The sequence below is a fragment of the Heteronotia binoei genome, chromosome 12 (genome assembly GCF_032191835.1).
Source record: "Heteronotia binoei isolate CCM8104 ecotype False Entrance Well chromosome 12, APGP_CSIRO_Hbin_v1, whole genome shotgun sequence".
Taxonomy (NCBI): Eukaryota; Metazoa; Chordata; class Lepidosauria; order Squamata; family Gekkonidae; genus Heteronotia; species Heteronotia binoei.
In genome coordinates, this window is record NC_083234.1 from 26790505 (window position 1) to 26816937 (window position 26433).

The 26433-nt window shown below is 43.2% G+C and overlaps 1 protein-coding gene across 2 annotated transcripts in view; it reads left to right on the forward strand.

The window, feature by feature from the left end:
• The window catches only part of EI24 (EI24 autophagy associated transmembrane protein), a 34040-nt gene extending 11153 nt beyond the window's left edge, over positions 1-22887 (forward strand). For both annotated transcript variants that reach the window (XM_060250960.1, XM_060250961.1), the window contains exons 2-11: positions 2317-2464; positions 6040-6185; positions 7671-7731; positions 11023-11089; positions 12517-12641; positions 14512-14631; positions 15704-15815; positions 17495-17606; positions 19165-19239; positions 20567-22887. In XM_060250960.1, the coding sequence (XP_060106943.1) occupies positions 2423-2464; positions 6040-6185; positions 7671-7731; positions 11023-11089; positions 12517-12641; positions 14512-14631; positions 15704-15815; positions 17495-17606; positions 19165-19239; positions 20567-20729 (1023 nt within the window). In that variant the 5' untranslated portion in view covers positions 2317-2422 and the 3' untranslated portion in view covers positions 20730-22887. The remainder of the gene's footprint in view (positions 1-2316; positions 2465-6039; positions 6186-7670; positions 7732-11022; positions 11090-12516; positions 12642-14511; positions 14632-15703; positions 15816-17494; positions 17607-19164; positions 19240-20566) is intronic.
• Positions 22888-26433: the final 3546 nt, after the last annotated feature.

Below are 26433 nucleotides of genomic sequence, written 5' to 3' on the forward strand. Positions count from 1 at the left end.
AACAGTACAAGGTTGTGAATAGCATATTTAACATTCAAGATGAGTCAGAAATATATTTTCTCTTTCAGTTTGAGTCTTTCTCCTTCCATTTTCTCTTTGCCAAATTGCTAAAGGGAACCATTTATTCGCTAGAGATTGTATTCTGTTTCGAATAAAGGTGTGACTCAGGGGAATGACGACCTACTTTCTGTCTGTTACATTTCTTGTCCTTTTTCTAAGGAGATCTGGGTGGCATACATGGTCCTCCCCTTTTCTTTTGTTATCCTCTCACCACAGTCTCACCAGGTAGGTTATGGTGGGGAGAGGAAGTGCCTGAGGTCAACTAGTGATTTGATTTGAATGTAGTTCTCCTCTGTCCTAGTTTGAAGAAGACTGTAGATTTATACCCCACCCTGCTCTCTGAATCAGAGAGCGGCTTACAATCTCCTTTATCTTCTTCCCCCACAACAGACATCCTGTGAGGTGGGTGGGGCTGAGAGAGCTCTCCCAGAAGCTGCCCTTTCAAGGACAACTCCTATGAGAGCTATGGCTGACCCAAGGCCATTCCAGCAGCTGTTTCAAATCCTGAACCTTTGTGCTATTACCATTTAACTTAGAAGTCTTGAATGTACAGCATCTTCTTGGTTCATCCCCATTCTCCTTTGAAGCGTCTTGTGTCCGAACCCCTCTCTCCAGAATGCTGCCCTTCATTCTGACCTCTTCCTGGTACCCACTTTTTCCATGCAGCTATAAACAGGCCGTAGATGTTTTGTTCTCACCCCTAACTGAAGCCTACACTCACGTAACTGCATTTGCTAACACATCCCTTTTTTATTGCTTTCCTGCTTTCTTTGGGATCTTCACAGCTGTAGACAGCTATAGAGCCAGCATGGTGCAGTGGTTAACATGCTGGACTAGGATCTGGGAAATCCAGTACTTTCATGCCATCGGCCTTGGGCCAGTCGCACAATCTCAGCCTAACCCACCTCACAGGGTTGTTGTGAGGATAAAATGGAGATGAGAAGAATGACATAAGCCACTTTGGGACCCCACTGGGATGAAAGGAGGGATATAAATAAAGTAAATAAATAAATTTAGATTGTAAGTTGCTCCTGATAGAGACCTTGTATGTGTTTATTTTATTTTGCACAGTGACAAGGATGGTAATAATTTCAGAGGTGGAGGTCTGTTGATCTGTTGTGACAAAGCTAAATGGAGTGTCTTGTAGCAACAGAATTTTACTCCAGGATAGATTGCTGAGTAGTGATGAGCCAGGCACACACCCTCAGCCTACTTTAGAGAATTGTTGTGGGGGTAAAATGGAGGACAGGTAAGCTGATTGGGATCCCCACTAAGGAAGGAGGTTGGGGTATAAATTTAATAACAAAATCTGACAAAGTCGTTTCTAGTCCATGAATGCTTATGTTGGAATACAGTCTTGTGGTGGGGACTTTCAGAGTATCATCCTAAACTGAGACACTCTCTTCTAAATCCACTGTTGTCAATGGCCTTAGAAGGGTGAAGGACTGTGTAGGGAAGCCCTGCAATACAAGGATAGCTACATCAAGCATATTATAATTGGACCCTTGCATTGTCATCAGAGTTCATAGGCACCTACCAACATATTATCTGTGCTATGAAATACCTTTTATTCATACTTTAATGTCCAGTTAAATAATCACAGATCATAACATTCTTTTCCGAAGTTTCCCCCCTTGGTCAGCCCCGCTTCTTTACCTCATTGGTTCATCATTACTTTGCTGCCTTTTGCACTGTCAGGAAATACATTTCCAGATTGAGTTTGGTCGCTGCTATTCTATGTAGGAATATGGACATATCTGCAAGGCTTTGCTTTGGTTGATGCAACAACTGTGATTTGGGTCAGAGAGAGATGTTTCACAACACAGGTGCATGAAAGACAGAATTTCAGACCTTAAGCCTGAGCCTTCAGCTCTCCCCCCCCCCCCCCCCCCGGCAAAATTCTGCATTCAAATCAAATTATGTAAAATGGATAATTCACACATAGCTGTCTCGTGAGGTTTTAACGGAGAGTTCAATGTTTAAAAAGATTTAGATAAATTTACTCACTGTTTTTTTTTTAAGAGGAGTGGAGTAGAAAGAAAATATGGAGATTAGGGTTTAGAGGACCAGAATAGTTGGCACTAGTTTGGTGTTATCTCTGTGAGAGGGCAAAGTTTGGGGATATTAAAGTCACGCTTGCAATCCAGGCCACTCTCCCTTGTGTCAACTAAGTGGTCCCAAAGTATTGCCAGTATACAAATGTGTATTATTGCTTCTGTAATGTTAACCTGCATTTTCCTCCCTTCCTTCTCTCAGACTCTACCAATTTCCCATCTCTTCACCATGAGAGAGGTTGGGGTTCACTTCTTCCCTTCACCCTGTAGTTGATAGTTTTGGATTTGGAGGCGATGCTGGAGTAGAGATGGCAGATAGTGTCAAGATCTTCCTTAATGATCTCATTAGGGTAAGTCTTCCGCCACCCCACCCCACCCATTACAAAAGGTGGCAAAGAATATATGCGGGCTGAAATTAGAGCACTGTGTCTTTCAGCATGACATGTTGGGTTTTGAAATCTGTGGATGAGGGTATTTGAAAGGGTCAGGCAAACGTTGCAATAGCAGCCAAGGCAAAAGAGGGACAGATAGCCTCCGTGGGAGGCAATGGACAGGTTTAAATATGGACAATTGGCAGGAAGCAAAGTCCTTCCCAGTTCAAATCTCCCTGGAGTCCCATTCTGAGAAGTTGTGTGTGAGCTTACACTTCAGTTTATTCCATTTGTGTAGTGCATGTTCCTTCAACTTCTTTTCCCCTTATCCCTACTATTCAGTTCTCATAAAATGATCAGGCCCCTTCTCTATTCCCCATTCTAAAATACAAGTGTGGGTCTCATACTGCAAGTTTGGGCTCTTGTTGTCCAAAGCAGAGCACTTCATTTTCCTTTTAGCCCTTTCTCCACTCTTAACCCCATGAAAGGGAATTCCATCGGTTTGCTTATGCATTGGCTCACCCTTTTTCCAGTGGTGCTGCTTAGTCAAAACTGGAACCTCCTGATGGTGCTTCAGAGTAATGGATGAGGTGATTGGTCTCTTTAGAGCATACTTTTAGAGCTGCATCTCTTTAGAGCATACTTTGAATGTCTATTCCTGTCTCCTTTTGTTTTGGTTGCTTCCTCCTTTATCTCCCTTGGGACAAAAATAATATGCATACTTGCATGGGAGCAGGTCCCAACACATTAAATCGGTTTTACTTCTGAGTAAACATGTCCAGACTGTTGAGATTGTGAATCCCTTTTGGGCCTGTGTTGGATTCTCAGTTCTGATTTTTGAGCAACACTAGACATGTTGCTGTCAGAAGTATTTTTGTCAGTGTGCCTCTTTATAAATAAGTTTGTAGAAGTTACTGGTTCACTTAGCCTCATACAGACTATGCTGGTCATAGGTCACCTAAATAAACAGACTTTCCTTGCTTGATTGCCCAGATTCTTACTTGTTGCTAGTGAATATTGGCACAGTCTTCATAATATAAAATATATTACTGCTTTCTTGTGGACCATGTGCTGTTGCCGCCTATCAACTTGAATTAGATGAAGCAGAAAGGGACTGAGCCTTGGTTTCATGTTAGCCCATGCTGTCCTTTTTTGCAACTCAGGAAAAATGAGAAGGAGATTACTTTGGCTACTGGAAAGGTGTTGGATTACATCAAAGTGAGAAGGAATGACATGATGCCAAAAGAAGAGAATTGATTGCTTTTCTGATGTCCATTTTATGCTTAGAACAAATTATTTTGCTCTGGATTAGTGGGCTGCTGAAAAAAAGGTGTTGTACATGTATTGATCTCTTTCTAAAATGGAGAGGGTGGGTGTCTTCACTTGGCTAGGTGGGCCCTGGTGGTAACCCAACTATCTGCTTGAGAAGACAGAGCAAGCATCTGAAACGTGGATATTTAGGAGCTGCAATTTGACCGGTGGCATGCTGGACTCAGTCCTTCAGACTCCCTAGTTGATACCTGATGCTGTGTGCATGACATGACTTCACTATTGCTTAGAGATGTAAAATTTTGGGAAATTTACAAGCCTCTGGAAAACCTTATGTTAATCCTGGGAAAAACCTTGAAATTTTGGGCAAGATTGAAACATATGCAATACTTCCTTTCAAGCAAACTTATTTTACAGATTTGTCATCATAAAATGCATCACTTATAACTTAGCATATTAAAATAGTATTATTTGGCATATTTATGGAATTTAAAAGTATAAATATCTTTCTTTTCCATAAGAACAATTGCACATATACGCGTTTCATGAGAAAGAGTAAGGTTGTTACACCTTAGTTACCATAACACATGTATTTTTAATTGTTATCATTTGAAAGCAGGAAAAAATAAAAGACCAAGGTAGAAAAATTTTGTAGTAAATAAAAGAGTTTGTATTATATGAACAGAAGCTCTTTTAGTCACAAGAGGTAGAACTACTACCGTGTTTGGATTTTAAATTAAATGTTATAGTATTGAAAATACTGAACTCTTGGCCAATGTATTGTCATTAAACACATCATACTTTATTATTTTCCCCCAAAGTATTTACATTGAAGGAAGGAAAACCTTGAAAATCTTGAATATGTTCATAGTATAGGAGGTTTCCCTCCAATGCTCTCCCAACTTTCCCTTTTTCCCCACTCAGACATTTTCATGCTAGACGTTTTGGACGAATGATGTAAAGTTTAAGACAAGGCTTTTTTTGCTCTAAGAGAGAAAATATTGCATTGTAGGTTTTTCAGTGCTCCTCCTCATTTCTAAATTCTCTTTGGAAAAATTGAAAAAAGTTCTTTCTTTTTTTGTTTTACATTAATATTTCTATATCCCTGTAGGTTTTGAAGGTAGGTTTTAAATATATGTAGATGTTACTTTGTGAATTTTCAGAAGCCAGCAAGAGTTGAAAAGGATTTCTTTTTGTTGGGGACAGACTAGGAGTATGCAAAAAAAAAAAAAGTATTTGTTGTGTTTGGGTATATTGAACTAAAAAAAATTGGTGTTTCCCAATATTCCTGAATCCCAAATCTGGTATGATATTCAGATTCGAGAAATATTCAGTATTGCTGATTTTTTTTTGACGATATTATACCCTATGGGGGCCATAATAGTCAATGGGTCCCAAAGGCCATAATGGAGAATTGATCTGGGGCTCTAGAAAGGCTGTTTATCTGTGGCTCCGGGGTGCTGCTTTTTGAGGTAGAGGCACCAAATTTGCAGCATAGCTGCTGGTGCCTCTCCTCAAAAACTCCCCAAGGTTCAAAAAGATTGGACCAGAGGGTCCAATTCTATGGGCCCCAGAAGAAGGTGCTCCATCCTCCATTGTTTCCAATGGAGGTAGGGCAGAAAAGCATTTAAAGGGATTGTGATCCCTTTAAATGTGTTCTCCAAGCCTTGCAGTCCCTTTAAATGCCTTCTCCAAGCTGAGACTGAGAGTTCACGCTGAAGGTTTTTAAAAGGATTGCTGTCCCTTTAATGCCTTCTCCAGGCTGCATGACTTTCAGTCCCTTTAAATGTCTCCTCCAAGCCTAACCCTTTAAATGCCTTCTCCAAGCTGCATGGCTTTCAGTCCCTTTAAATGCCTCCTCCAAGCCATGCAACTCCACAGCAAGTGAACTCCAAAGGCATTTAAGGGGCTTGCAGTCCCTTTAAATTCAACTGTGTTTCAGTGCATACCTCTAGGACAGACCTATAGTGCTATGTATACATATTTGTAAAGTCCTGTGATTGTAACTATAGCACTTCATAAACTACATTTGCTTAAATAAGGCAAGTGGTGCATGTTGTAAAACGTAGCTGTTGGTTCAAAATTTTAATTTTCTTGGCAGAGAATATAGTGTTTGGGTTATGCTAACACCACTATCATTTAACCACATTCTGTGTCCTCAGGCCAGTTGCTGACGTACTTACTTATACCTGACAAGGTACAGAAATGTCTCTTATTCACTTTTGTTTCACAATCCCACCCAGCAAGTTGAATGTAGGCCTGGTGCTTTTTTTTTATGTGTGCAGGGAATTAAGGATTCCATATGGGGGATTTGCACAATCTCCAAGCTTGATGCTCGAATCCAGCAGAAAAGGGAAGAGCAACGGAAAAGAAGAGCAAGCAGCATCCTTGCTCAACGAAGAGCCCAGAGCGAGGAGAGGAAGCAGGAGAAGTGAGTACTGAAGTGAGGAAGGCTGGGGAGTTGGCTGTAAAAATGTGTTTTGTTTACCAACATAAAAGTTATTTCCCAAGCAGAATGGAAGTTGTAGTAATACCAGTAGAGGTTTTTGACAGTTACATTTGGGATAAATGAAAATTGGAATGGCATATCCAGTGTGGTTATAGTGAACCTATCTGAGAAACTTGGTTTCAGATCTTCAATGTGCCATGGTAGTTGGCTGGGTGACCTTGGACCAGGCACACATATTCAACTTAACCTACCTCACAAGGTTATTGTGAGGATAAAAGGAAGGAGAAGAGAATGATGTAAGTTCCATGCAGAAGAAAAGTGGGGCATAAATGAATAAAATCTATGGGAATTTTTTCCTGAATGTGTTTTAGGATGATTATTTATTGTTTTGTATTTGGACTCTGTGGAGAAACACCATTTTAGGCCTGTGCTTGTCTGGGAGTTGGCTAGAAGAGTCTATAACACTCTAGGCAAGGCTTTGGCTTAATCTATTCCTCCTTCGCCCTCCCCTCCTGTCTGGAAGCAGCACTTCGGAGGAGGCCTCCTAGAGAGACAGGAAGTCAACTGTGTTTCAGTGCATACCTCTAGGACAGACCTATAGTGTTATGTATACATATTTGTAAAGTCCTGTGATTGTAACTTCTGGTCTCCCAGAAGGCTGCAGGAGGGAAAACCAGTTCCTGGGTGGGAACTGGGTTTTATATTAGAGGTTTTGGGAGGGAAATCGGGAGTTAAAAGTTGTCAGGGGAAGCTGACAGTCAGTTGAGTTTTGATTTGAGTCTTGGTGACTGGTGAGTCAGTTCTGGATGGTATGGTTAAGGCCAGTTATATATTAGGGAAAGAAGGAGCGTTTATCCCTACTTTCATTTATTACTTCTGTTCACCCTATATTTAAAAATGCCTATAAATAGTTATAAATTGTAAATAAATATTTTGTTTGTTTAAAAAGGTAGTCCCTCTGTACCACATAGGTTTCCCAACCGCCCTAGACCAAGCTACTTCAAGAGGGGAGTCCAGGGAAGGGGGGAAGGCACACAGTTGGCAAGGGTGCCAATCCTCCCAAAGAAGGACTTTGGTCTCTGGATTAACCAGGTGCTGGGTTGGCAGAGGACCTTGAGGCCAGGCTTCAGAACTGGCAAGGGGGGTTTGGGAGTCCTGTTCCTCTCAGTCAGGAACCCCTAAATTGAACAGGTGGTGGCACCATGCCCTAGTGGAGGGAAGATGATAAGCTCCCTCCAGGAGTTGGCAACTCAAAAGGGAGTTGATGGGACCGGGTCTGAAGGCAGAATTGGGCCGGTTCCGTCACAGACTCTTAAAAAAGATTCCCTGTGGTTCCCCATCCAGGGGACTGACTGGAGCAAATACCCATTTAGCTCCAGCAGTGCTGCAGCATTTGGCATGAAAAACTAGTTTTTCATACATTCTGGTTCTGTGTAGTCTCACTCTTTTTCCTTTATTGCCTTCCAGTGAACCCCGGATAGTAAGCCGAATATTTCAGTGTTGTGCTTGGAATGGAGGTGTATTTTGGGTAAGCTTGTGCAGCTTTTTTGGGGGGAAAAAAGATCAGGATAAAAATACCATTTGAAAAAAAATGCATTGCTTGAGTGCCTGAATGCTGATTTACTTACACTATTTGTTTAGATAATATTGTGAACTGAAGACACACACTAGCTTAACTTTTAGTCTCCTAAAGGTAAAGGGTAGTCCCCTGTGCAAGCACCAGTCATTTCCGACGCTGGGGTGATGTCGCATCATGACATTTTCATGGCAGCCTTTTTACGGGGTGGTTTGCCATTGCCTTCCCCAGTCATCTACGCCAGTGGTCCCCAACCTTTTGGCACCAGGGACCAGTTTCGTGAAAGACAATTTTCCTGTGGATCGGGAGGACAGAGCATGGTTTTGGAATACTATAATTGTGCACTATATTTCTATTATTATATTGTAATATATAATGAAATAATTATACAGCTCCAGTTTGGTGTCGTGGTTAAGTGTGCGGACTCCTATCTGGGAGAACCAGGTTGGATTCTCCACTCCTCCACTTGCACCTGCTGGAGCGGCCTCGGGTCAGCCATACCTATCACAGAGCTTGTCCTTGAAAGGGCAGCTTCTGAGAGAGCCTCCCAGCCCCACCTACCTCACAAGGTGTTTGTTGTGGGGGAGGAAGATAAAGGAGATTGTGAGCCACTCTGAGACTTTGAGTGGAGGGCGGAATATAAATCCAATGTCTTCTCACGGCCTGGTTGCTAACCCCTGATCTACACTTCCCCCCAGCAAGCTGGGTACTCATTTTACTGACCTCGGAAGGATGGAAGGCTGAGTCAACCTTGAGCTGGCTACCTGAATCCAGTTTCTGCTGTGATTGAACTCGTGAGCAGAGAGTTTGGACTGCAGTACTGCAGTTTACCACTCTGTGCCACAAGGCTCCTAGATCTTGCTTAGAAGAAGCAGTTGTTAAAAATATATCACTGAACAGCCAGAGTCCTGCTAGGCACCAATGTATTGCTATCCCAGGTCAAATATCATTTCTTTTATATGCAGTTTTTGGACCCTGACTTGGAAATGAAATCAAATAAAGTATTTTATGCTTATTAACAACTAGCCATCATTGGCAGCAACCAGTTGACCCAACCCACAAAAGGCAGTTGAACCTTGTCTAGACGTCAAGATTTTTCAGTTCCCTTAATAGATAAAGCATCTTATCTCTGAACATCAATGCCTAATACTTCAGTACTCCCTAGTCTTGAAACAGCCTTTGGTTGGCTGTTGCTGAACTCAGTAGCGCTTTAGCTCTGTATTCTCACTTGTTGTGGTTGGTCTAATTGATGTTTCTCTCTTGATAATTCATTGAGTAATTTCATTTTCCATTTAAAATCTGTCCTGGCTGGTGATAAAATAGTGTGGAAGTGCTGAAAGGAGACTTTTCAATTATGTATTTTGGCTGTACTTAGAATTTCCGAACTATCTGCTTCTAGCACTCTGTGTTGAATATTTCAATACAAAATACATGAGGCCTGTATTAAATATTTAAGTGAATACTTGTAACTCTTTACTACTGTGGGTGAAGCTCAGGGTATGCAGCATGGAGCTTTGCACATCCAGTTCAGACATCTTGGTTTTTATTTTAAAAGTACAAAGTAGGTTTTCAAGCCATGATGTTTGCATTTGCATAGCAGAGCTTTAAAATGTGCAGATAATGTAAATGAGATGTAATAGCACAGGATCAAGGTACAGAGAGTTAGCTCAATGTCACAGCTAAGTCTCTGTACCTAACACAGCTATTCCTTGCTGTGACTGTCCCTCCAGCTATGCAGTTCCCTTGTGTCCCCATCTCTCTTTTTTCCCTTCCAAATGCTTCAGCCCTATAAACATTGCAACAGTGACTTGGATACTTGCACATGCACACAGAGGGAGTGAGCACACGCTTTGGATTTCCCAGTGCCTAGATCAGACAGTGTCAGACATGCAGCCTAGGGGCTGAATCAGGCTCCCAAGCAACTGGCTGTCATCTGCTTCCATCTCCCTCTCTTGCTTCCTTTTGCATCTTGCTTTGCCAGACTTGCCCAGTTGCACAAGAGCTACAGAGCAAAGCCTCTATTTTCTCCACTGGCTAAGGCTCCTCCCATGCGGCGGAAGGGGGGGGGGAATAGTTTGCTTTGCTAGGCACAGCAGTTGCATAGCAGAGCTACTGAGCCAAGCCTCTCTTCCTTCTATTGTCTGTGGCTCCTCCTCCTCTTGGTCCCCTAGGGAAGGAAGGAAAAAGTCAGAGCTTCCTTTGCCCAGTTCCCTGGATTGCACAGGAGAGATAGAAAGAAAGCACTTTTAAGACCAATGAGTCTTATTTTAAGCTTTTAAAAAATCTTTGTGTTTGTGTCCTTTATAAAATTTATATAGCTGGCATTGCATTTTATGACACACATGGCCCGGCCTGACAAGGTCTCATTTATGTCAATCCGGCCCTCATAACAAATGAACTTGACACCCCTGGCCTAGATCTTAGCATTTTGAAGAGTGAGGGGAAAGGCCTCTTTGAAGCTGAGATTCTGAGCATTTTGAGGTAGGCAACTGAAATGGCTTTTGGACTGGGAATTCAAAGTTAGTGTTTCTGGTTAGTAAGATGGGGTGGGAATTAGGACTGAATAGCTACGGTAATTGCTCTTCCAAGTAGGTTTGCCAGCCCACCCTCCCCCCAATGGCGTCTGGAGATCTCCTGGAGTTACAACTGATCTCCAGACTACAAAGAACAGTTTCTCTGGAGGAAATGACAGCTTTGGAGGGTTGACTCTTTTGCATTACCCCTTGCTGAGGTCCCTTCCCTCCCCAAAATCTGTCCTCAGGTTCCAGACCACAAATTTCCAGTTATTACCCAAGCTGGAGTTACAGCTCTATTTCCAATGTTGAGATTGGTCTGAAGGCGCATTTTTGCAAAAGCTGATTTTTTTGGTCATAATTTAGGATAGGGTTGCATATGTTTATATCACTCCAATGTTTCTTGCTCCTTCCACTTCCTTACTTGTGTTATGGCCACTATCTGCAGCTAAATGAGCGATGAACTATTTTTTACCCCATCCCCCTTTTTTTGCAAAGCTCATAGCAATACTGTCTCTCCGTGTGTTTGCTGGAAACTGGATTGTCCATTCCTGCATTTCTGTGTGGTAGAGAACACCATGCCTGGAAGAGGCTGTGGAATGGATCAGCTTCAAGCAAATGAGCAAATCTTTCCCTACCATCTCAGGATTATGGACAAATTAATGTGTTTGTATCATCATGCTTCTTTTAGTAAAGTCTGCGTAGTAATTGCTTTCTTTTCTTTGTTTAGCTGAGTCTTCTTTTGTTCTACCGAGTCTTTATACCTGTCCTTCAGTCAGCAACAGCACACATCATTGGTAAGTGCAAATCTGTGACTTCAGATATTTAATTGCTACTTCCTTTTTAAATCAGTGACTTTCTTGGGTCTCGATCATCAGTCTTTGTGTGTAAGTGGGCCACTAATCAGTGGCATGTCCATGGGAGCTTTGGACTTCTGTTTCTCAGACAGCACTTTGTGTTGTGTGAGAAGCCTCTTGAGAAAATGGGGCAGATTTCAGAAGCATTTAGTGTGGCATGAGGGACTGCTACTCAAAGGGGAAAAGGATGTCTACATTTTTTTGACTGAAGTTGTTCTTTGTATCTCAGATCGTTTATATTTTTGGTGTTTCTCTCTTCAGTTCTTAAGGTCTGTTCCTTTGTGCTGAAGGATGCTATCTGTTAGTAATGTGTCTGCATTGTATTGAAGCACAAGTGGTTTCATCTGTATCTCGTGGGAGGAAAGATTTGAAGACTGATACACAGCTGTGTAATCTTTCCTCTGGGCCATTCATAAATGGAACTGCTATTTGTTTCTGGCTATGCTGTACTATGTTGGATAAATTCCTTTCTCCTTGGCTTTGATTTCCCATTTTTGTACACTAAAAAAACAAACAAACAAAAACCCTTAAGGAAAATCCTGAATTCCTGAGAGCCAAAACCTGCAGCTTTGATAGTGTTTGGTCAGAGCATTACTTCATTCCTAGGTAAGGCTTCTTTTCACCTGTAGTCTACATGGGAAAATGCTTTTTCCTTCCATCCTGTAATTTTTGGAAACTAAACCTCTGACACCACCTGCCCAGTCTTAAGCAAATGTACTTGGGAATCAGTCCCAATGAGTACCTTGGGGCACATATCCTAGTGAGCATGCGTAAGGCTGCAGTTTAGGGACCTACTGAGTCCTGATCTGGATAGCCTGATATTGTCAGATTTGAGTCTAAACAGGGTTCAACATGGTCATTATTTGGGTGGGAGATCACCAAGGAATGCCAGGATCTCCATGCAGAGGCAGGCAATGGCAAACCACCTCTGAACATCCTTTAGCTTGAAATACCTATGGGGTCACCAAATGTCAGTTGCAGTTTGCTGGCAAAAAAACAGACTAAGATGGAACAGGAAGCAGCTTTTTTGATCCTTGCTCAAAAACATTGTGCCTGTGCCTTTGAACTACGCTACAAATAAACATGTTGGTAGAAACGTGGAAAGCATATTCTCATAGCATTAGGCAAAATAGAAGTACATCTGCTAGGCTATTTTTGTAAGCTAGTAAATGAGCTGGGTGAGGCTTGGCTCTTTAAGGAAGGGAAGATATAAATACAGCCCTGTCTGCTTTAACAGATTGTACTGCTGCAAGAAGGTAAGATTTTCAGGGGGTAATCAGTTGCAAGAGGAGGGGCATCTTTTAATACCCAAGATGTATCTAATCCTGCATTCATATTGATTTGAGTGCTTTGTCTCTGTTTGAAAGGTGATCCCTTGTTACATGGTGATGTTTGGTCTTGGTTGGAGTTTATCCTCACCTCCATCTTCAGTGCTCTTTGGGTCCTTCCTCTCTTTGTGCTCAGTAAAGTTGTCAATGCCATCTGGTTTCAGGTAGGTGATCTTGCCAGAAAGGTGATGCACCTTCCCACGGTTGGTAACAAAAGTCCCGCTTAGCAGCTGAGACGGTTAAATGAAGCACATTGTTTTTTTGTGTTAAGGGTGGATGATATCCCACTAACGGCTTATACAAGTCAGCCAGTTCTTGTGTGATTTCATCCCCTACTCCCAACTGTGCAGTCAACGCCAAATGTTGTGTCCTGTCCCAATGTGACACCTTTTTAAAAAAATCTGAAAAAAGAACCTGGCAAAACATGTAATGGTTTTTCTGTGGTCTCCCTTAGCATTGCTTCCATTTGCTTATATGACAGTCCTTATACTGACTTCCTCATTTACCATAAGAAATTTTAAAAGGAAAGTGCTTTATTACATTCATTCATGGAAGTTTACATTGGAATCTTTGCCTAACAAAGTCTGCTTTTTGATCTCATTCTTACTATTATTGGAACCAGGGCTTTTTTGGTACGAATTTGTATACTAATTTGTATATTAGGCCACACACCCCTGATATCACCATTGTTTCACACAGAGCAGGAGCTTATTTGCATATTAGGCCACACCCCTGACACCAAGTTCCTGCGTTCCTGCTCAAAAAAAGCTTTGATTGGAACACAGCCACTTACTTTACCATCTTTTGTTGTCATTTTTTGCTCTTTCCTACACGCGTCTTTCCTCGGAGAGGTCAAGTTTTCCATAGTTCTATACATTCAGCAGTTTGCAAACAGAGGTACATTTGGTTGTGCTTGAATTAGAGACTGGGGAAGAAGAGTGGACACTGAATCTGTTCTCCAAATGGGAGCAACTAGAGTTAGGTGTGTTAGGAGGAAGAAGTCTGTGTGCGCGTGTTATATTGAATCAATGTACAGGTATGCAGGATTCACAAAACACCTGCCTGAGGATGAGAAGAAACAGTACATTTGAAAAACTGCCAGGGTTGGAGTTTGTACTGGGACTCTCCTGCAGAAACAGCCTGATATGGAGATTATGCTACAATGTTTATATGTAGGGAGGCCATAATCACTGTGTTGCAGCAATTGCTTACCAGTCCGACAATAAGCAGCCTTCAGTCTCCAAGAGGCTTTAGTGTGACTTGGGGACAGGAAGGTTAAAATTGACACATGTTTCAAGCTCTTAGCGCTGTAGAGCTAAACATGAAACGATGATACTAAGCTATGTTCAGGAAGTTATAGTTCATGAGTTGGCTTTTTTCCAAGTTATGCTTGTGCCTACAAGCACTAGTCTAGCATCTGAAGGGCTGCATGCTTACAGGTGCCTAGAAAGGAAGAGCTTTTTCTTTACAGATAACTTTACATTTTTCTTAGGATGATTTCTCTAGTTGGTAGTGGGGGGAAGCTTTTAATTGATGTGGTGTGCCAGTGTTTCAGATTCTCTGTGTAAATATTAATTCTTTGGTCAGTTGCCTGAAGTATCTGGGGAGATAAAGATGCCCAAGTCATGCAGCATTCTTTTGCTGTCTTTAATATAAGCTTTTCTAGTACCCCTTACCAATGTTCCCTCTAAGCTGCAGAGTTGTGTGAGCAAAAATTCTACTTTGTGAGCTACTGGCCTTAAACTTGTGAACTACTGCGTAAGTTATTGTGCTCTGGGTGTCATCCTTCCTGAGCTAAGACAAAAATGTGTGAGCTGGAGGCTAAAAATCTGAGCTAGCTCAAGCTAACTCAGCTTAGAGGGAACACTGCCCCCCACATGTAACTGAACGTTGAAAGTGGTCTCCAGCTTTCAGAAGAAAATAGTAGTGTCTCAAAAGCCAAATGCACTATGCTGAGCAGCAGAACAGCTATAAACATTACTGACTTTTAAAAAAGGAATTCTGGTTTGCTAAAATGCTTTGTTTGTGTTTTAGGACATTGCTGATCTAGCATTTGAGGTATCGGGGAGGAAGCCTCAGCCGTTCCCCAGTGTCAGTAAAATCATTGCGGACATGCTGTTTAATCTTCTGCTGCAAGCTCTTTTCCTTATCCAGGTAAGAGCAGACAAGACCTGCACCAGGAAACTTGCACTCAGCATCAGATGGGGACCAGCAGGTCTCCTAGGCCTTCCTTCTTCCTGGGAGGGCCTGCATCTGTGACACCTTCAGATGTCAACCCATCACATTCTGAATAGGAGTGTCTCGACCATAGAAAACATGACCAGATGACCCCAGGAGTAAGTTAGGTCTCTCTCTTTCTCCTCTTGCCTTTGCCTGCCAAGCTGCTAGACCAGCAGTTCCCAACCTTTTTGGCACCAGGGACTGGTTTTGTGGAAGACAATTTTTCCACGAACCAGGGGTGGTGGTGCTGAGTGCCCCCCTGGTCACCCTGCACCCCTGTTACTGCCCCCAATGGGGGTTTTTAAATGGGGGGGGGGGAGAAACGGTCTGCTTCTGCCATATCCCCACTAGGCAGCGAGGCAGCAGAAACATCCAAACTGCCTCCTCCTCCCATTTAAAGACCCCCACCAATCAGCTGAGGTTGCTGGGAAGCCGTGCTTGGAGGAGAGCACACGCCAGCTCACCATCCCGCCCCTCTCAGCTTCCCAGGTCTGTGACCCGCAAAGCTGAGAGCACCATGCCTGTGTGGCCCAGTTGCTAATAGGCCATGGACTGGGACCGGTCTGCAGCTCGAGGGTTCTAGTTGATAGTTCTTCCGCAGCCCAAAACATGACAGTCTTATCAATGCCTATGAACATGGGTAAAATTAGAAATAGTCATTGACAGCAAGTCACAGCCATGCTTCTGGGAGAGCAAGTTTCAGCCATGCCCCATGTCAGGCTCATCTCACTGCTCAAGCGTTTGCAGTCTGTCAGAAATGATTGCCCCAAGAGGCCTCTGAGTTACGGGCACGAATAGTGACTAGGAGCTTACTGTGATTCACCTTTAAGATCCTGGTGGCTGGACTGGGTGTGTGGGGGACAACTAAAGGCTTCTTCAGGTATGTGTCGTCTTGGGATTTTGATAATGGCTATTAGATTGTGCATCTGCTGTGATATGAAATTTGCTATTTGCAAAGGAGTGTGGGGGGGAAGGAAACCTGAAGTCCCTGTTTTCTCCTTCACAGGGGATGATTGTAAGCCTGTTTCCCATCGATATCATTGGCCAGCTGGTCAGCCTGCTTCACATGTCGCTGCTGTATTCGCTGTACTGTTTTGAGTACCGCTGGTTTAACAAAGGTGAGCACTTCTCTTCACTTTCATTGCTGCCAAATGACTGTTGTTGGGTGTGATCAGGCAGGTGGGTTTTCTTTGGAACACATCCCAAAAAGTTCAACAGGAAATGTAGAATAGACCGGCTCATGGTATCAGTGTAACATTATTTCTGTTTCTGCAAGATCGCATTCCTGGGCTGCAGCCAGTACTCCCTCTAAACTGTGGAGCACTGTGGGCAAAAATTCTACTTTGTGAGCTACTGACATTAAAGGCTGTGAGCTGCTGCATAAATTAGTTTGTTCTGGGGCCATTTTTCCTGAGCTAAGACAAAAATGTGTGAGTCAGAGGCTAAAAAACTGTGAGCTAGCTTGCACTAACACAGCTTAGAGGGAACGCTGGCTGCAGCAGTAGGTAAATTGTGTGGAAAGGTTCAGTGTTCCCAGAAAGATGAGATACTGCTGTGGGGGCTTTCCACATGATCTGCCCCTCTGCTGTGGTTCATGTTTGCAGGTGTAGATGGTGCATCACAGAATCGTGAGAAGCCAGGTTCAGTTCTTTCCTTTCCTGTGAAGCTCACTGGATAACTTCGACAAAGTCTTAGTTTAACCTGCTTCGTAGGTTTTTCTGTGAGTCGAAAATGTCAATCTGAGCTCTGTGGAGGAATAGCAGGATACTGTGCCGTACAGCACCAGTGTGGAACGGAGATTAACATGCTGAACTACGATGACTCAGCCATGAAGCTCAGTGGGTGATCTTTGGCCAGTCACTTTCTCTCAGCTTAGCTTAATTCATAGGATTGTTATGAGGAGCAAATAGAAGACGGGAAAATCCTGTATGATGAATACCTTGGAAGAAAAGTGGAGTGAAAATGTGATACAGATAAATATGGCATTTGTAGTGTTTGTGTTTAAGAACCCCGTAGTGCAGAGTGGTAAAGCTGCAGTACTGCAGTCGGAGCCCTCTGCTCACGACCTGAGTTCGATCCCAGCGGAAGCTGGTTTGGGTAGCCGGCTCCAGGTTGACTCAGCCTTCCATCCTTCCGAGGTCGGTAAAATGAGTACCCAGCTTGCCGTGAAAACATTGTGAAAGCAACGTCACCCCAGAGTCGAAAATGACTGGTGCTTGCACAGGGGACTATCTTTACCTTTTAGTGTTTGTGTATTACAAAACACAAATCCCTTCTATTTTCTTAACCTTTTACAAGAAAACCAACTGAAAATTGACTACTAAAGGGCATTGAGAGGCTAACTGATTATCAGTGAGAGCTTGGAAATACATTCTTTATAATCCATATGTTTTCTGTCAACATTACAGGAAACTTTAAGTTAATCATCCAATGGGTATTAATCACTTAGTGTTTGGGAGGGACACTATGTTTACATCAGGACTTAAGTTGGTGGGTTCAGTCCACTGAAACCAAGCAGTGAAATTCGAGCAAGATGTGTTAGAAATTCCCTTTAACTTTTTGTTGGAGAAAATGTAATCCAAACGACATGAACTGAGTTTGGAGAATCTTTTAAAGCCACAGGATCTGTAGCACACAGCTTGTCCATGCTTTTGCATATCTCTGTGGTCTGGATTTGTAGGCTGAAGATGGCCTGTGAGAAGCATCTGCCACTCTGGATCTTGGATGTAGCTTAAAGTTCTCAGAATGTGAGATTATTTGTTTGTTTCATTGAACCCGTTGTGTTGTCTTTTGTCAGGAATTGAAATGCATCAACGATTATCCAACATCGAAAGGAACTGGCCCTATTACTTCGGATTTGGTTTACCACTGGCTTTTCTCACTGCAATGCAGTCGTCTTACATTATCAGGTATGTGGAGGTGTTCTTTGTCTTTCTCTTTTTTATGTTAGACTCGCAGCAGTCGAATGTAGATTTTTGAATAACTGGAAGGAAATAGTGGACAGTGCAGGACTACGAGAGGCAGAACAGGAATAGTGGGATTGGTATGAAAATGCTGAAAATCATTTTGAGAACAATGGCAGCCATGCCCTATTCTTCCCCATTCTACCACTAGGAAAATTGATACTGTTTCTGTAACACTAGGCCCTATGGTGCTGAAAAGGTCAAACCTAAGGCAGGATGTGAAAGAGTAATCTATGGAATGGTCTTCAAGGCTGAGCCTCAGTGTTCCATGGGAGACTTGCTAATGATTAGTCCCTTTCAGTAATCCACCAACATGTATTTCCTTGGCACCTACTTGTTTGATTCCTAAAGGTAAATTCCAAATAGTCTTGAATGGAATAGGAAACAGCTGGAAGATTTTGAAGGATTTTGGTCATTTCCCACTGACAGACTATCTGAGCTCATTCAGGGTAGGTGCATCAGAGCTGTGCCCTCTTGGACTTGCCATGGACACAGACCCTACGTGGCAGCCATTTTGTGATTGTCCTAGCTCCTGCAGCAGCCATTTTGTGGTTGGAGCCCTGACCTGTTCCTTGGACCTAGTTTGTACTGCCAGCATTCTGGGATTCATGTAATGGATATTCATTAGTGCAGTGGACTACATGGTAAAGAGTACATAGACTAGCTTCCACACGACAGCAAACTATGTGGACTATACTGTGAAGAGTATCTAGAAAACTTGCTTCACTGTCCCAGTGTCAGAAAGTTGGATGGGAAACATCCATATTTGTTCCTCACAGTGGAGTCTCTGCTTTACTCTTAGTAGTATCACAGACACTAGCCCTGTTCACGAGTTACAGTGAATGCATATACATTCTGTGTACAGGGTATATTTTATTTTCCTTTGTATGTGTGTGGAGTAACTCTTATTACATGCAAGGTTATTTATCCTGGTCCCTGGCTTCATTTGTAAAGTGAATACGTGTTGGCTGTTTGTTACAAACAGGTGCATGCATATACAGGCATCATGTACATGCATTCACTATAACTTGTGAACAGGTAGTACCTGCTTATTTTCTATCCCATTGTTGTCAGTGTTGCATCTCCCGTTGCAATCAACAGTTTCACCATCTATGCAATTAGTGAGTTGCTTGGATTGTTAAACAATTTTAATAATACACCCGCACTGTGGTAGGAGAAGGAATGTATTCTTTGGATTGGTTTGGGTTTTTTTTACTCTGCAGCAAAACACAGCAAGAAAACAAGGTATGCAAAATACAATTGCTCTTTATTCTAAATCTGCATCAACTACTCTGCCTGACCACACCATGTGTAAATGTGTTTGTGCTAAAGTTGTTGGAAAGCAACATGGGACCATTCATAGGAAAGGTTCATAGGACCATTGAAGCTTACAGAGAGCTCTCTAGTGCTAATTCTGTGAAATTTTTGCTGCAGGAATCTGTGTCAGTAGAAGCCTTCTCCTAATACAAGGGACTTCTAATTGATTATGCCTTTTTATTTTCAGTGGCTGCCTGTTTTCCATCCTTTTTCCTCTGTTTATTATCAGCGCCAATGAAGCAAAGACTCCAGGAAAAGCATAGTATGTACCTGTGCCCCCTCTACCCAGGTTTATTATTAAGAGGCACATGGGGAGGGACCCATTGGTGGTTTATCAATCTGAATGGGGATGGGATCACCAAGAAACCAGTTCACTCTTGGCCAGTTCACTTCTTGCTGGCCAAGAAACCGGTTCACTTCTTGCTGGTTTTTCCATATAGCGAAATGAGCTAGCTCACTCTGTGTGCCCTGACTTGATGACCAAGTCAATAAAATCTGATTGGTTTGAAGGGCTTTCAGAGTGTGCTTGCTTTTTTGACTTGGGGAAACCAAGTTATGAGTCACTCTGAATTAGCCAGTGCGGTGTAACGGTCAGCTGGGCTAGGACCTGGGAGGAGCAGGTTCACTCAAATGAAGCTGCTGTGTACTGGATCAGACCATGGGTCCATCAGGGTCAGTATTGTCTACTCAGACTGGCAGCAGCAGTCCAGGGCCTCAGGTGGCGGTCTTTCACAGCACCTCTAACCTGATCTTTTCAACTGGAGATGCCAGGGACTGAACCTGGGACTTTCTGCATATGAAGCATTTCTGCTGAGCCACAGACCCTCTCTCAGATTGTTGCTCTGCTGTGAAATTTGCTGGATGGCCTTTGGCCAGTCTCTCTCGCTCTTAGCCTCAACTCCCTCCAAGGTGGTTGTGAAGCTAAAATGAGGAGGGAGAACCACATGTACTGCCTTCAGCTCCTTGGAGGAAGGGTGGGATGAACTGTACCAGATGACCACTGAGGGCACAAGCAGGGGCTGTGGCCCAGTGGTAGAACATCTGTGTGGCATAACAGAAGGTCCCAAGCTCAATTGCCGGCATCTCTTGTTGAGGATCAGGTAGTAGGTGGTGGGAAAGACCTCCACCTGAAACCTTGGAGAGTCACTGTGAGTCTTAATAGACAGTACTGATCTTGATGGCAGGCTCATGTGCATTCTCCCTTCAGAATTCTCACAGTGTACATGGTCATCACTGGCTTCCTGCTTAGATTAGCTGAAGATGGAGCCATGACTCCCCATCAAGCACAAATGAAGGTTGTGGAGAAGGTTTATTTTATGTGAAATTTTTAAATGTATTTTTTAAATTAAATATTTTGTGACTTGAAGGGATGTTGTGGAGGATAGGAATTAGCCATCAGAGAAAGCATTTCCCTAAGGAAGTAAGTGTCCAGGCATCGTAGCACATCTCACTTTCAGGCTGCCAGCAGTTCTGATTGGGGCCAGCTAAGCAGAGCAGAATTTGGGCCAAGGTGGAGGCGAAATGCATGTGATTCCCAGCCCAAAGGTCTTTGAATGGGAGCTGATCGCCATCTCTTCTTGCAATTTCAGCCACTTCCAGCTGCGCCTCTTTTCCTTGGTGGTCTTCCTTAGCAACAGACTCTTTCACAAGACGGTCTACCTTCAGTCCACCCTGAGCAGCTCTTCGTCAGCTGACCGGCTGCCCTCACCGCACCCATCGCCTGCCAGGCAGAAGGCAGCTTTAGCGCACTGAACCCTAACCAAAGTGGGGGAGCAGGGAGAGCGCCGTTCCCAGCTGCTGCATAACATGCACCTGTGATCCAAGGGAAGGGCAGTAACTGTTCTGCCCGGGGGGCTTGCATGTGTGCGTGTTTTTCCCCCTGCGCACACTTTGTCACCTTAAGCTCCAGTTGGGCACAGGTTTTATGTCGCACTGTGTGTGTGGATAAAAATATTGTCTGGGGGGGGAGGGAGGAAAGGGAGCTGGAGAAGATTCTGGGTTTTTAAACATCTTTGTGAGTTTTTTAAAAGCCAGGTTCTTTGCTTGTTTTGTAGCGTGTCATGGACCTGAGCTTGTACGGTTTTTTTGTATACTCTTCTTTCCTTCACCTTTCCCATTGTTCCCTCAGTGCCATTTCCCCTCTTCATGCACCGCCCCTCCCCCATCCCCAAATGTCTGGGTTTTGTAATGCATATTTTTGTCGTAGCTTTGTGATGCTGATGGGGTCTCTACAGTGAACTGTACCACAAGTGTTGGGTTTCTCGATGATCATAGTTCTTTGTATATTATATAACTCAGGTCAGGATTTTGTAATCTCTGTTGTGCTGAAATGAGAAAAGACAGCGGATCATGTAACTGTGGGCGCAAGATTATGAGGTGGACTTGGGAGGGACTTCCCCCAATCCTTGGTATCCAGCGGTGTCGACTGACAAACTTTGGTGGTGTCTCCCTTGAGGATGTGGACTGGTGCCACCAACCTTTGTTTTTTTGGCTGAAACAATGCACTTCTGAAGGATGAAACAGATTCCTAACCTTAACAACTGAATGTAACGGTTTGTTTTTTTTTTTTAAAAAAAATCTACATCCTTAGAGCTTTTTGAAAAAGCATCTTCTGAACGTTCAAAGGGAAATCCGAAAAGTGTACGGGTAAGGTCAGGAAGCATGCCATCTCTGTGGTTGGGATAGTAAGATTTGCAGTATAATGTTTGGTCTTGGAACTAGCGAATGTTTCTAAAAATTAGTGTCTTTATGTATCTTGTTGGCAATTGGGGAGAAAACAATGAAGGCACCAAACGATGTCTGTGGGGAAAAATGAAAGGGCTTCCACAGGGCTCACGCACAAGGTTTCGAAGGGGTCATTATCTTGCTATGTCAAGGTATGGTGGACCTGTCTTTGTAGGTTAAAAAAAAGACTTGTCCAAGTTGTGCTTAGAAAGCCTACGACTTGGATTCATAAATCTGCTCTGCAGTTGTCGCCCCAGCCAAGTCAGAACGACGTAAGCTGAAGTGCTCCTGTGTGGTTGTAGCTGCAGCTGACACTTCTTGCCGGTCAGATGCAGACAGGTGATCTTTGTGTGTCTGTCTGTGGGTACATATGTAACTGTGTATGCACCAAGGGAGCGCAATCGATCCTGATTTTAGGCAGTGTTCCTCATGCATGTCAGACTTCTGTAGGGCTGGAAACGATTAAATTTTTAAAAAGCCCTTTGGGGCTTTTTTGCAGAACAGAGGTCAGTCTACAGATAATTTTTTCTCTAGTATTTTCACACTGAAATATTAAATGAAAATGGGGGGAAAGCAACTTGAAGTGCTTTTGTGACTTAGTCAAGATACAGATGTCACTGCTGGGTAGGGTGAAGGGGAGGGAATCGTCCTGGTAGAAGAATTGATATTTCTTTTTAAGGAGGCTGCCTGGATACCTGATTGTGGGATGAGGGGCATCTTCTCTGCCTAAAGGACCACTTGCATCTCCAAAAGTTACAGCTGCACACAAATTGCTTGGACGTGGGTCTTCTTGAGTTGGATGGAACTTAATGCCTCAACAGACATCCACAGATCATGGCTGGGTCTGGGAGCCAGCTTTTATTTCAGACTAATCCCACCGCTAAATCACCTGTAACAAGATGATGTTTAGACTAATTAATAATTGTATTAATAGAGGAAAAATAATTCTTTAAATTCAAACTGGCTATTGTTAAGTGCATGGTATCTTCAGTCATATCTAATGAACAAATTGAATAGTTTTGTCTTCTAAGCTGTGATTAATTTTTTGATTTTGGCAGGTTTGCCATGTTAAATTCTTAGTATTTTTGTCAGCAAATAATTTTTCTACAAGTGCAAATATTGTAAGTCTTCTGCATTTCTTGTTGAAGGATTTTTTGGACAAAATATCAAGACATTTGGCCCAATCTGTAAGTTCTTTACATTTTAGGTTTTCTTAATTTATCCTCCCCTCCCTCAACGCCCCCCCAATACACAAAATAGTTTGGTACAGATGCTTTATATTGGCTGTTAAAAAGGCAAGTACAACACTTTACATTTCCGTCTAAAAGAATTTTTATTACAAAAGTGAAGAAGGCTGACAAGCTTTCCAGAAACAAGGGAGTTCGTTTGCACCATAGACACAAGAGGACAAGAGTTCTTGAGGATAAGAGTTCAGTCTTCTTTTTCAAGAAACTTATTTCCAGATTAAGGGTGGGAAGATGGAATGAACACCAGGTTAGCATGCAGAAGGTTCCCAAGTTCAGCAAAACTGGTGCCTTCAGAAAAATGGCTTTCTGGTCACATGGCTGATAAAAACCTGCTCAGACAGGGTAGGCAAAGCAGGGCCCGATGGACCAGTGGTCTCACTGAGCTTCATTTTGGGCTGTGATCCCATGCAGTAACTGGGGTTATGCTCAGTGAGGACTGACTGACTTCTGAATATGCATATGATCAGACTGGATTTCACAGTCCTCTCCACTGGGTTTAAGGAAAGTTTTCACTAGAAATTATCAGTAGCACATCTGATTTTAGTTTGAAGAACATAAAAACCCCCATGCAACACACCCTTATCTGACAACAGAACAAGGAAGATGATGATGATACCGGATTTATATCCTACCCTCCACTCAGAGCGGCTTACAATCTCCTTTACCTTCCTCCCCTGCAACAAACACCCTGAGAGGTGGGTGGGGCTGAGAGAACTCTCACAGCAGCTGCCCTTTCAAGGACAACCTCTACCAGAGCTATGGCTGACCCAAGGCCACTCCAGCAGGTGCAAGTGCAGGAGTGGAGACTCAAACCTGGTTCTCCCAGATAAGAGTCTGCACACTTAACCACTATACCAAACTGGCTCTCCAGGAGGTGTTATTTGTGCTTTCTTTCTGACTGAAAATAAAAAGCAAAATTGCCTGCAGGGCTGGCACCACAATATTCTTAAATGAAGGGTGCAGCAAATTCCTTTGCCAGCAGGACAGACTTTCTTGGGGCTAGTGACCTGGAGAGGGTTTTTATGGAGTACCATGCCTAAGTAAAGAGTAGGAGCAAGTTGTAATTAAGATATGGCAAAGCATGTTGGCTTTTGATCAGTTCCTAAAGAGTTTCTATCCTCTTGCTGGAGGTTCTGCACTTTTGAGAACGAAATTTAGATGGAATGCTTATGTGCAGCTTTTGCTGGAAATAGGCAGTTGCATGCTTCGCTTTCCCTTCCATAAACACGGAGAATTATGATCTTTCTTTCCCCATGGCATACTGGGGAAAGGGGCAGAAGACATGCACAGCCTTGTAAACAGGGTGCTGGAGCCAAATATATTGGTTTTTGCAGTAGATAGGTACATAACATCTGGTGTGGACCTAGCACAAGCAGAAGTTCTGCCGTCTAGTTACTGTTCTCTAGCAAGATCAGATTAAATGGACTCCATAACTGTAAGGAAGAATTTCAGACACATGATCAGTCATAGTATTGCTTCCCTTTGATAACAGAGTGGTTTCGGCTCGGAACGTGTTGAAAACACTGACTGGCTGTGGTTGTAATAGAGCTATTTTCTGCATCAGTTGGAATTGGTTGCTATGCAGAGGGAAATGGAACAGCAGTCTTGTCTTGTATACCCAGTAGTTCGCTTATCCTCACTTCCCGTGTTTCAAACACTGATGGCAGCGGCTTAGGCTGGGCTCAGGGTTAGGCCTGCAGTTAGCACTAAATTTGCCGTCTTATACATAAGATCAGATTGAAAATGTCCTCTAAAGCAGTTACGTAAAAACGTTTATTCTTTCAAGAAGCTGCATGCTAGCTGTTTTAAAGACAAGTATCCCTGAAAAAGTTTTTATAATGTGGTGGTGGAAGTTGCCTGCAAGTTACAGCTTAGTTCTGATGACCCCCATTTTCAAGACGAGATGAACACAGGTGGTTTGCCAAGATCCACCTCTGCATAACAACCCCTGGGCTTTGTTGATGGTCTCTCCAAGTATTAAAATAGGGCCAGTGCTGCTTAGTTGCCAAGTTCTGACGAGTTCAGTCTAGTTAGGGTTACTCAGTACACCTCAGAGCAATTTCCCGAAAAACAAGTTACCGTAACTTAACATTTTTCTGTTGCCCAGTGTCCCATCTCTTCCCTGACTGTCATCACATTCCCTCCCAGTAAAAATCTATGGATTTTTTTTGTGTGTTGTGAAACTTGTGTATACCCCCATCAACAACATTCCATGCTGCTGAGAGCCACCATGCACACACAACCCCCCTCCAATGACCTGAGTCCAAATCAAATAGAACAAATCACTTGGCTTGCTATTATCATGAAACTAGTAGTAGTAATAATAAGAGCCCCATGGTGCAGAGTGGTAAAGCTGCAGTACTGCAGTCCTAAGCTCTGCTCACAACCTGAGTTCAATCCTGGCGGAAGCTGGTTCAGGTAGCCAGCTAGAGGTTGACTCAGCCTTTCATCACAGAAAAATTAGGTGGAAGAAGAGAAAAATGAATCAGACAAGTATGGAAAGGTCATGAAATTAAGGGAAAGTGAGGAAAACTTTATATTATTTTGCTGCAATACACTAATGACCACTTTGCAAGATATGGCCGGCAAACTATAGATCTGGGCGCAAGGAAGAGGGAAGATAGAAGTGTGTGGCAATTACTGTAGCAGCCATTGGCCATTCTGGCTTGTCTTGCTCCAATGCTGGCTTGGTTGATGGGCTTAAGAGCGATCAATCACAAAAATTTACTTCAGTCTTGCAGAAAGGAGCCCAGCAGGTAGTCAGAGTGCCTTTTACAATGCTAGGACTTCCTTGTGCCCCTAGTGGCTGCATGAAGAACTGCATTAAAAGGGAAGGCACCTGGCAGGTTACAGCATGACGCTGTCCTCAAGGTTTAAGTTTTATTGGATTTATATCCCGCCCTCCACGCCGAAGCAGGCTCAGGGCAGCTCACACAACCAGTAAAATCAAAACAATTCACTTATATTACTTACATCAAAATTAAACAGTTAAAACAGTCTGGTGCTAATATCATTTGATATCGTTTCATTTCAGATGGCGTTCAGTATATATTAGCTGTGTCATTCTAATTCAGGGGCCCTCCAGCTGACTTGCACCCCTGACATTTTGTCCTCGGTAATCTTTTTACCAACAGCACCTCAAAGTACTTCCATAGAGTGGTTTGCCAACGAGCATGGGTTACAACCACATCTTCCACAAAGGAAAAAAAGTCGTGCTGCGACGAACAAAACTCCCAGAGCGGGTGTGACAGAAAATCCTGAAAGCGTAAATCAGGAACGCTCCTTTCATACACCTGAACACCGCTGACACAGTAACTGGCATCAGCACGAGTCTTGTTTAGTCCACTGAGGGCCAGTGCATGGGAGCGGGCAAAGTAGGCAGTCGCCTAGGGTGCCCCTTCCCTGACACATGACTCTGGCTCCTGACCACCGTCACCTTGTCCTTTCCCATCACCAAGCTGCCCTCAACAAAGCCAAGCCACCCC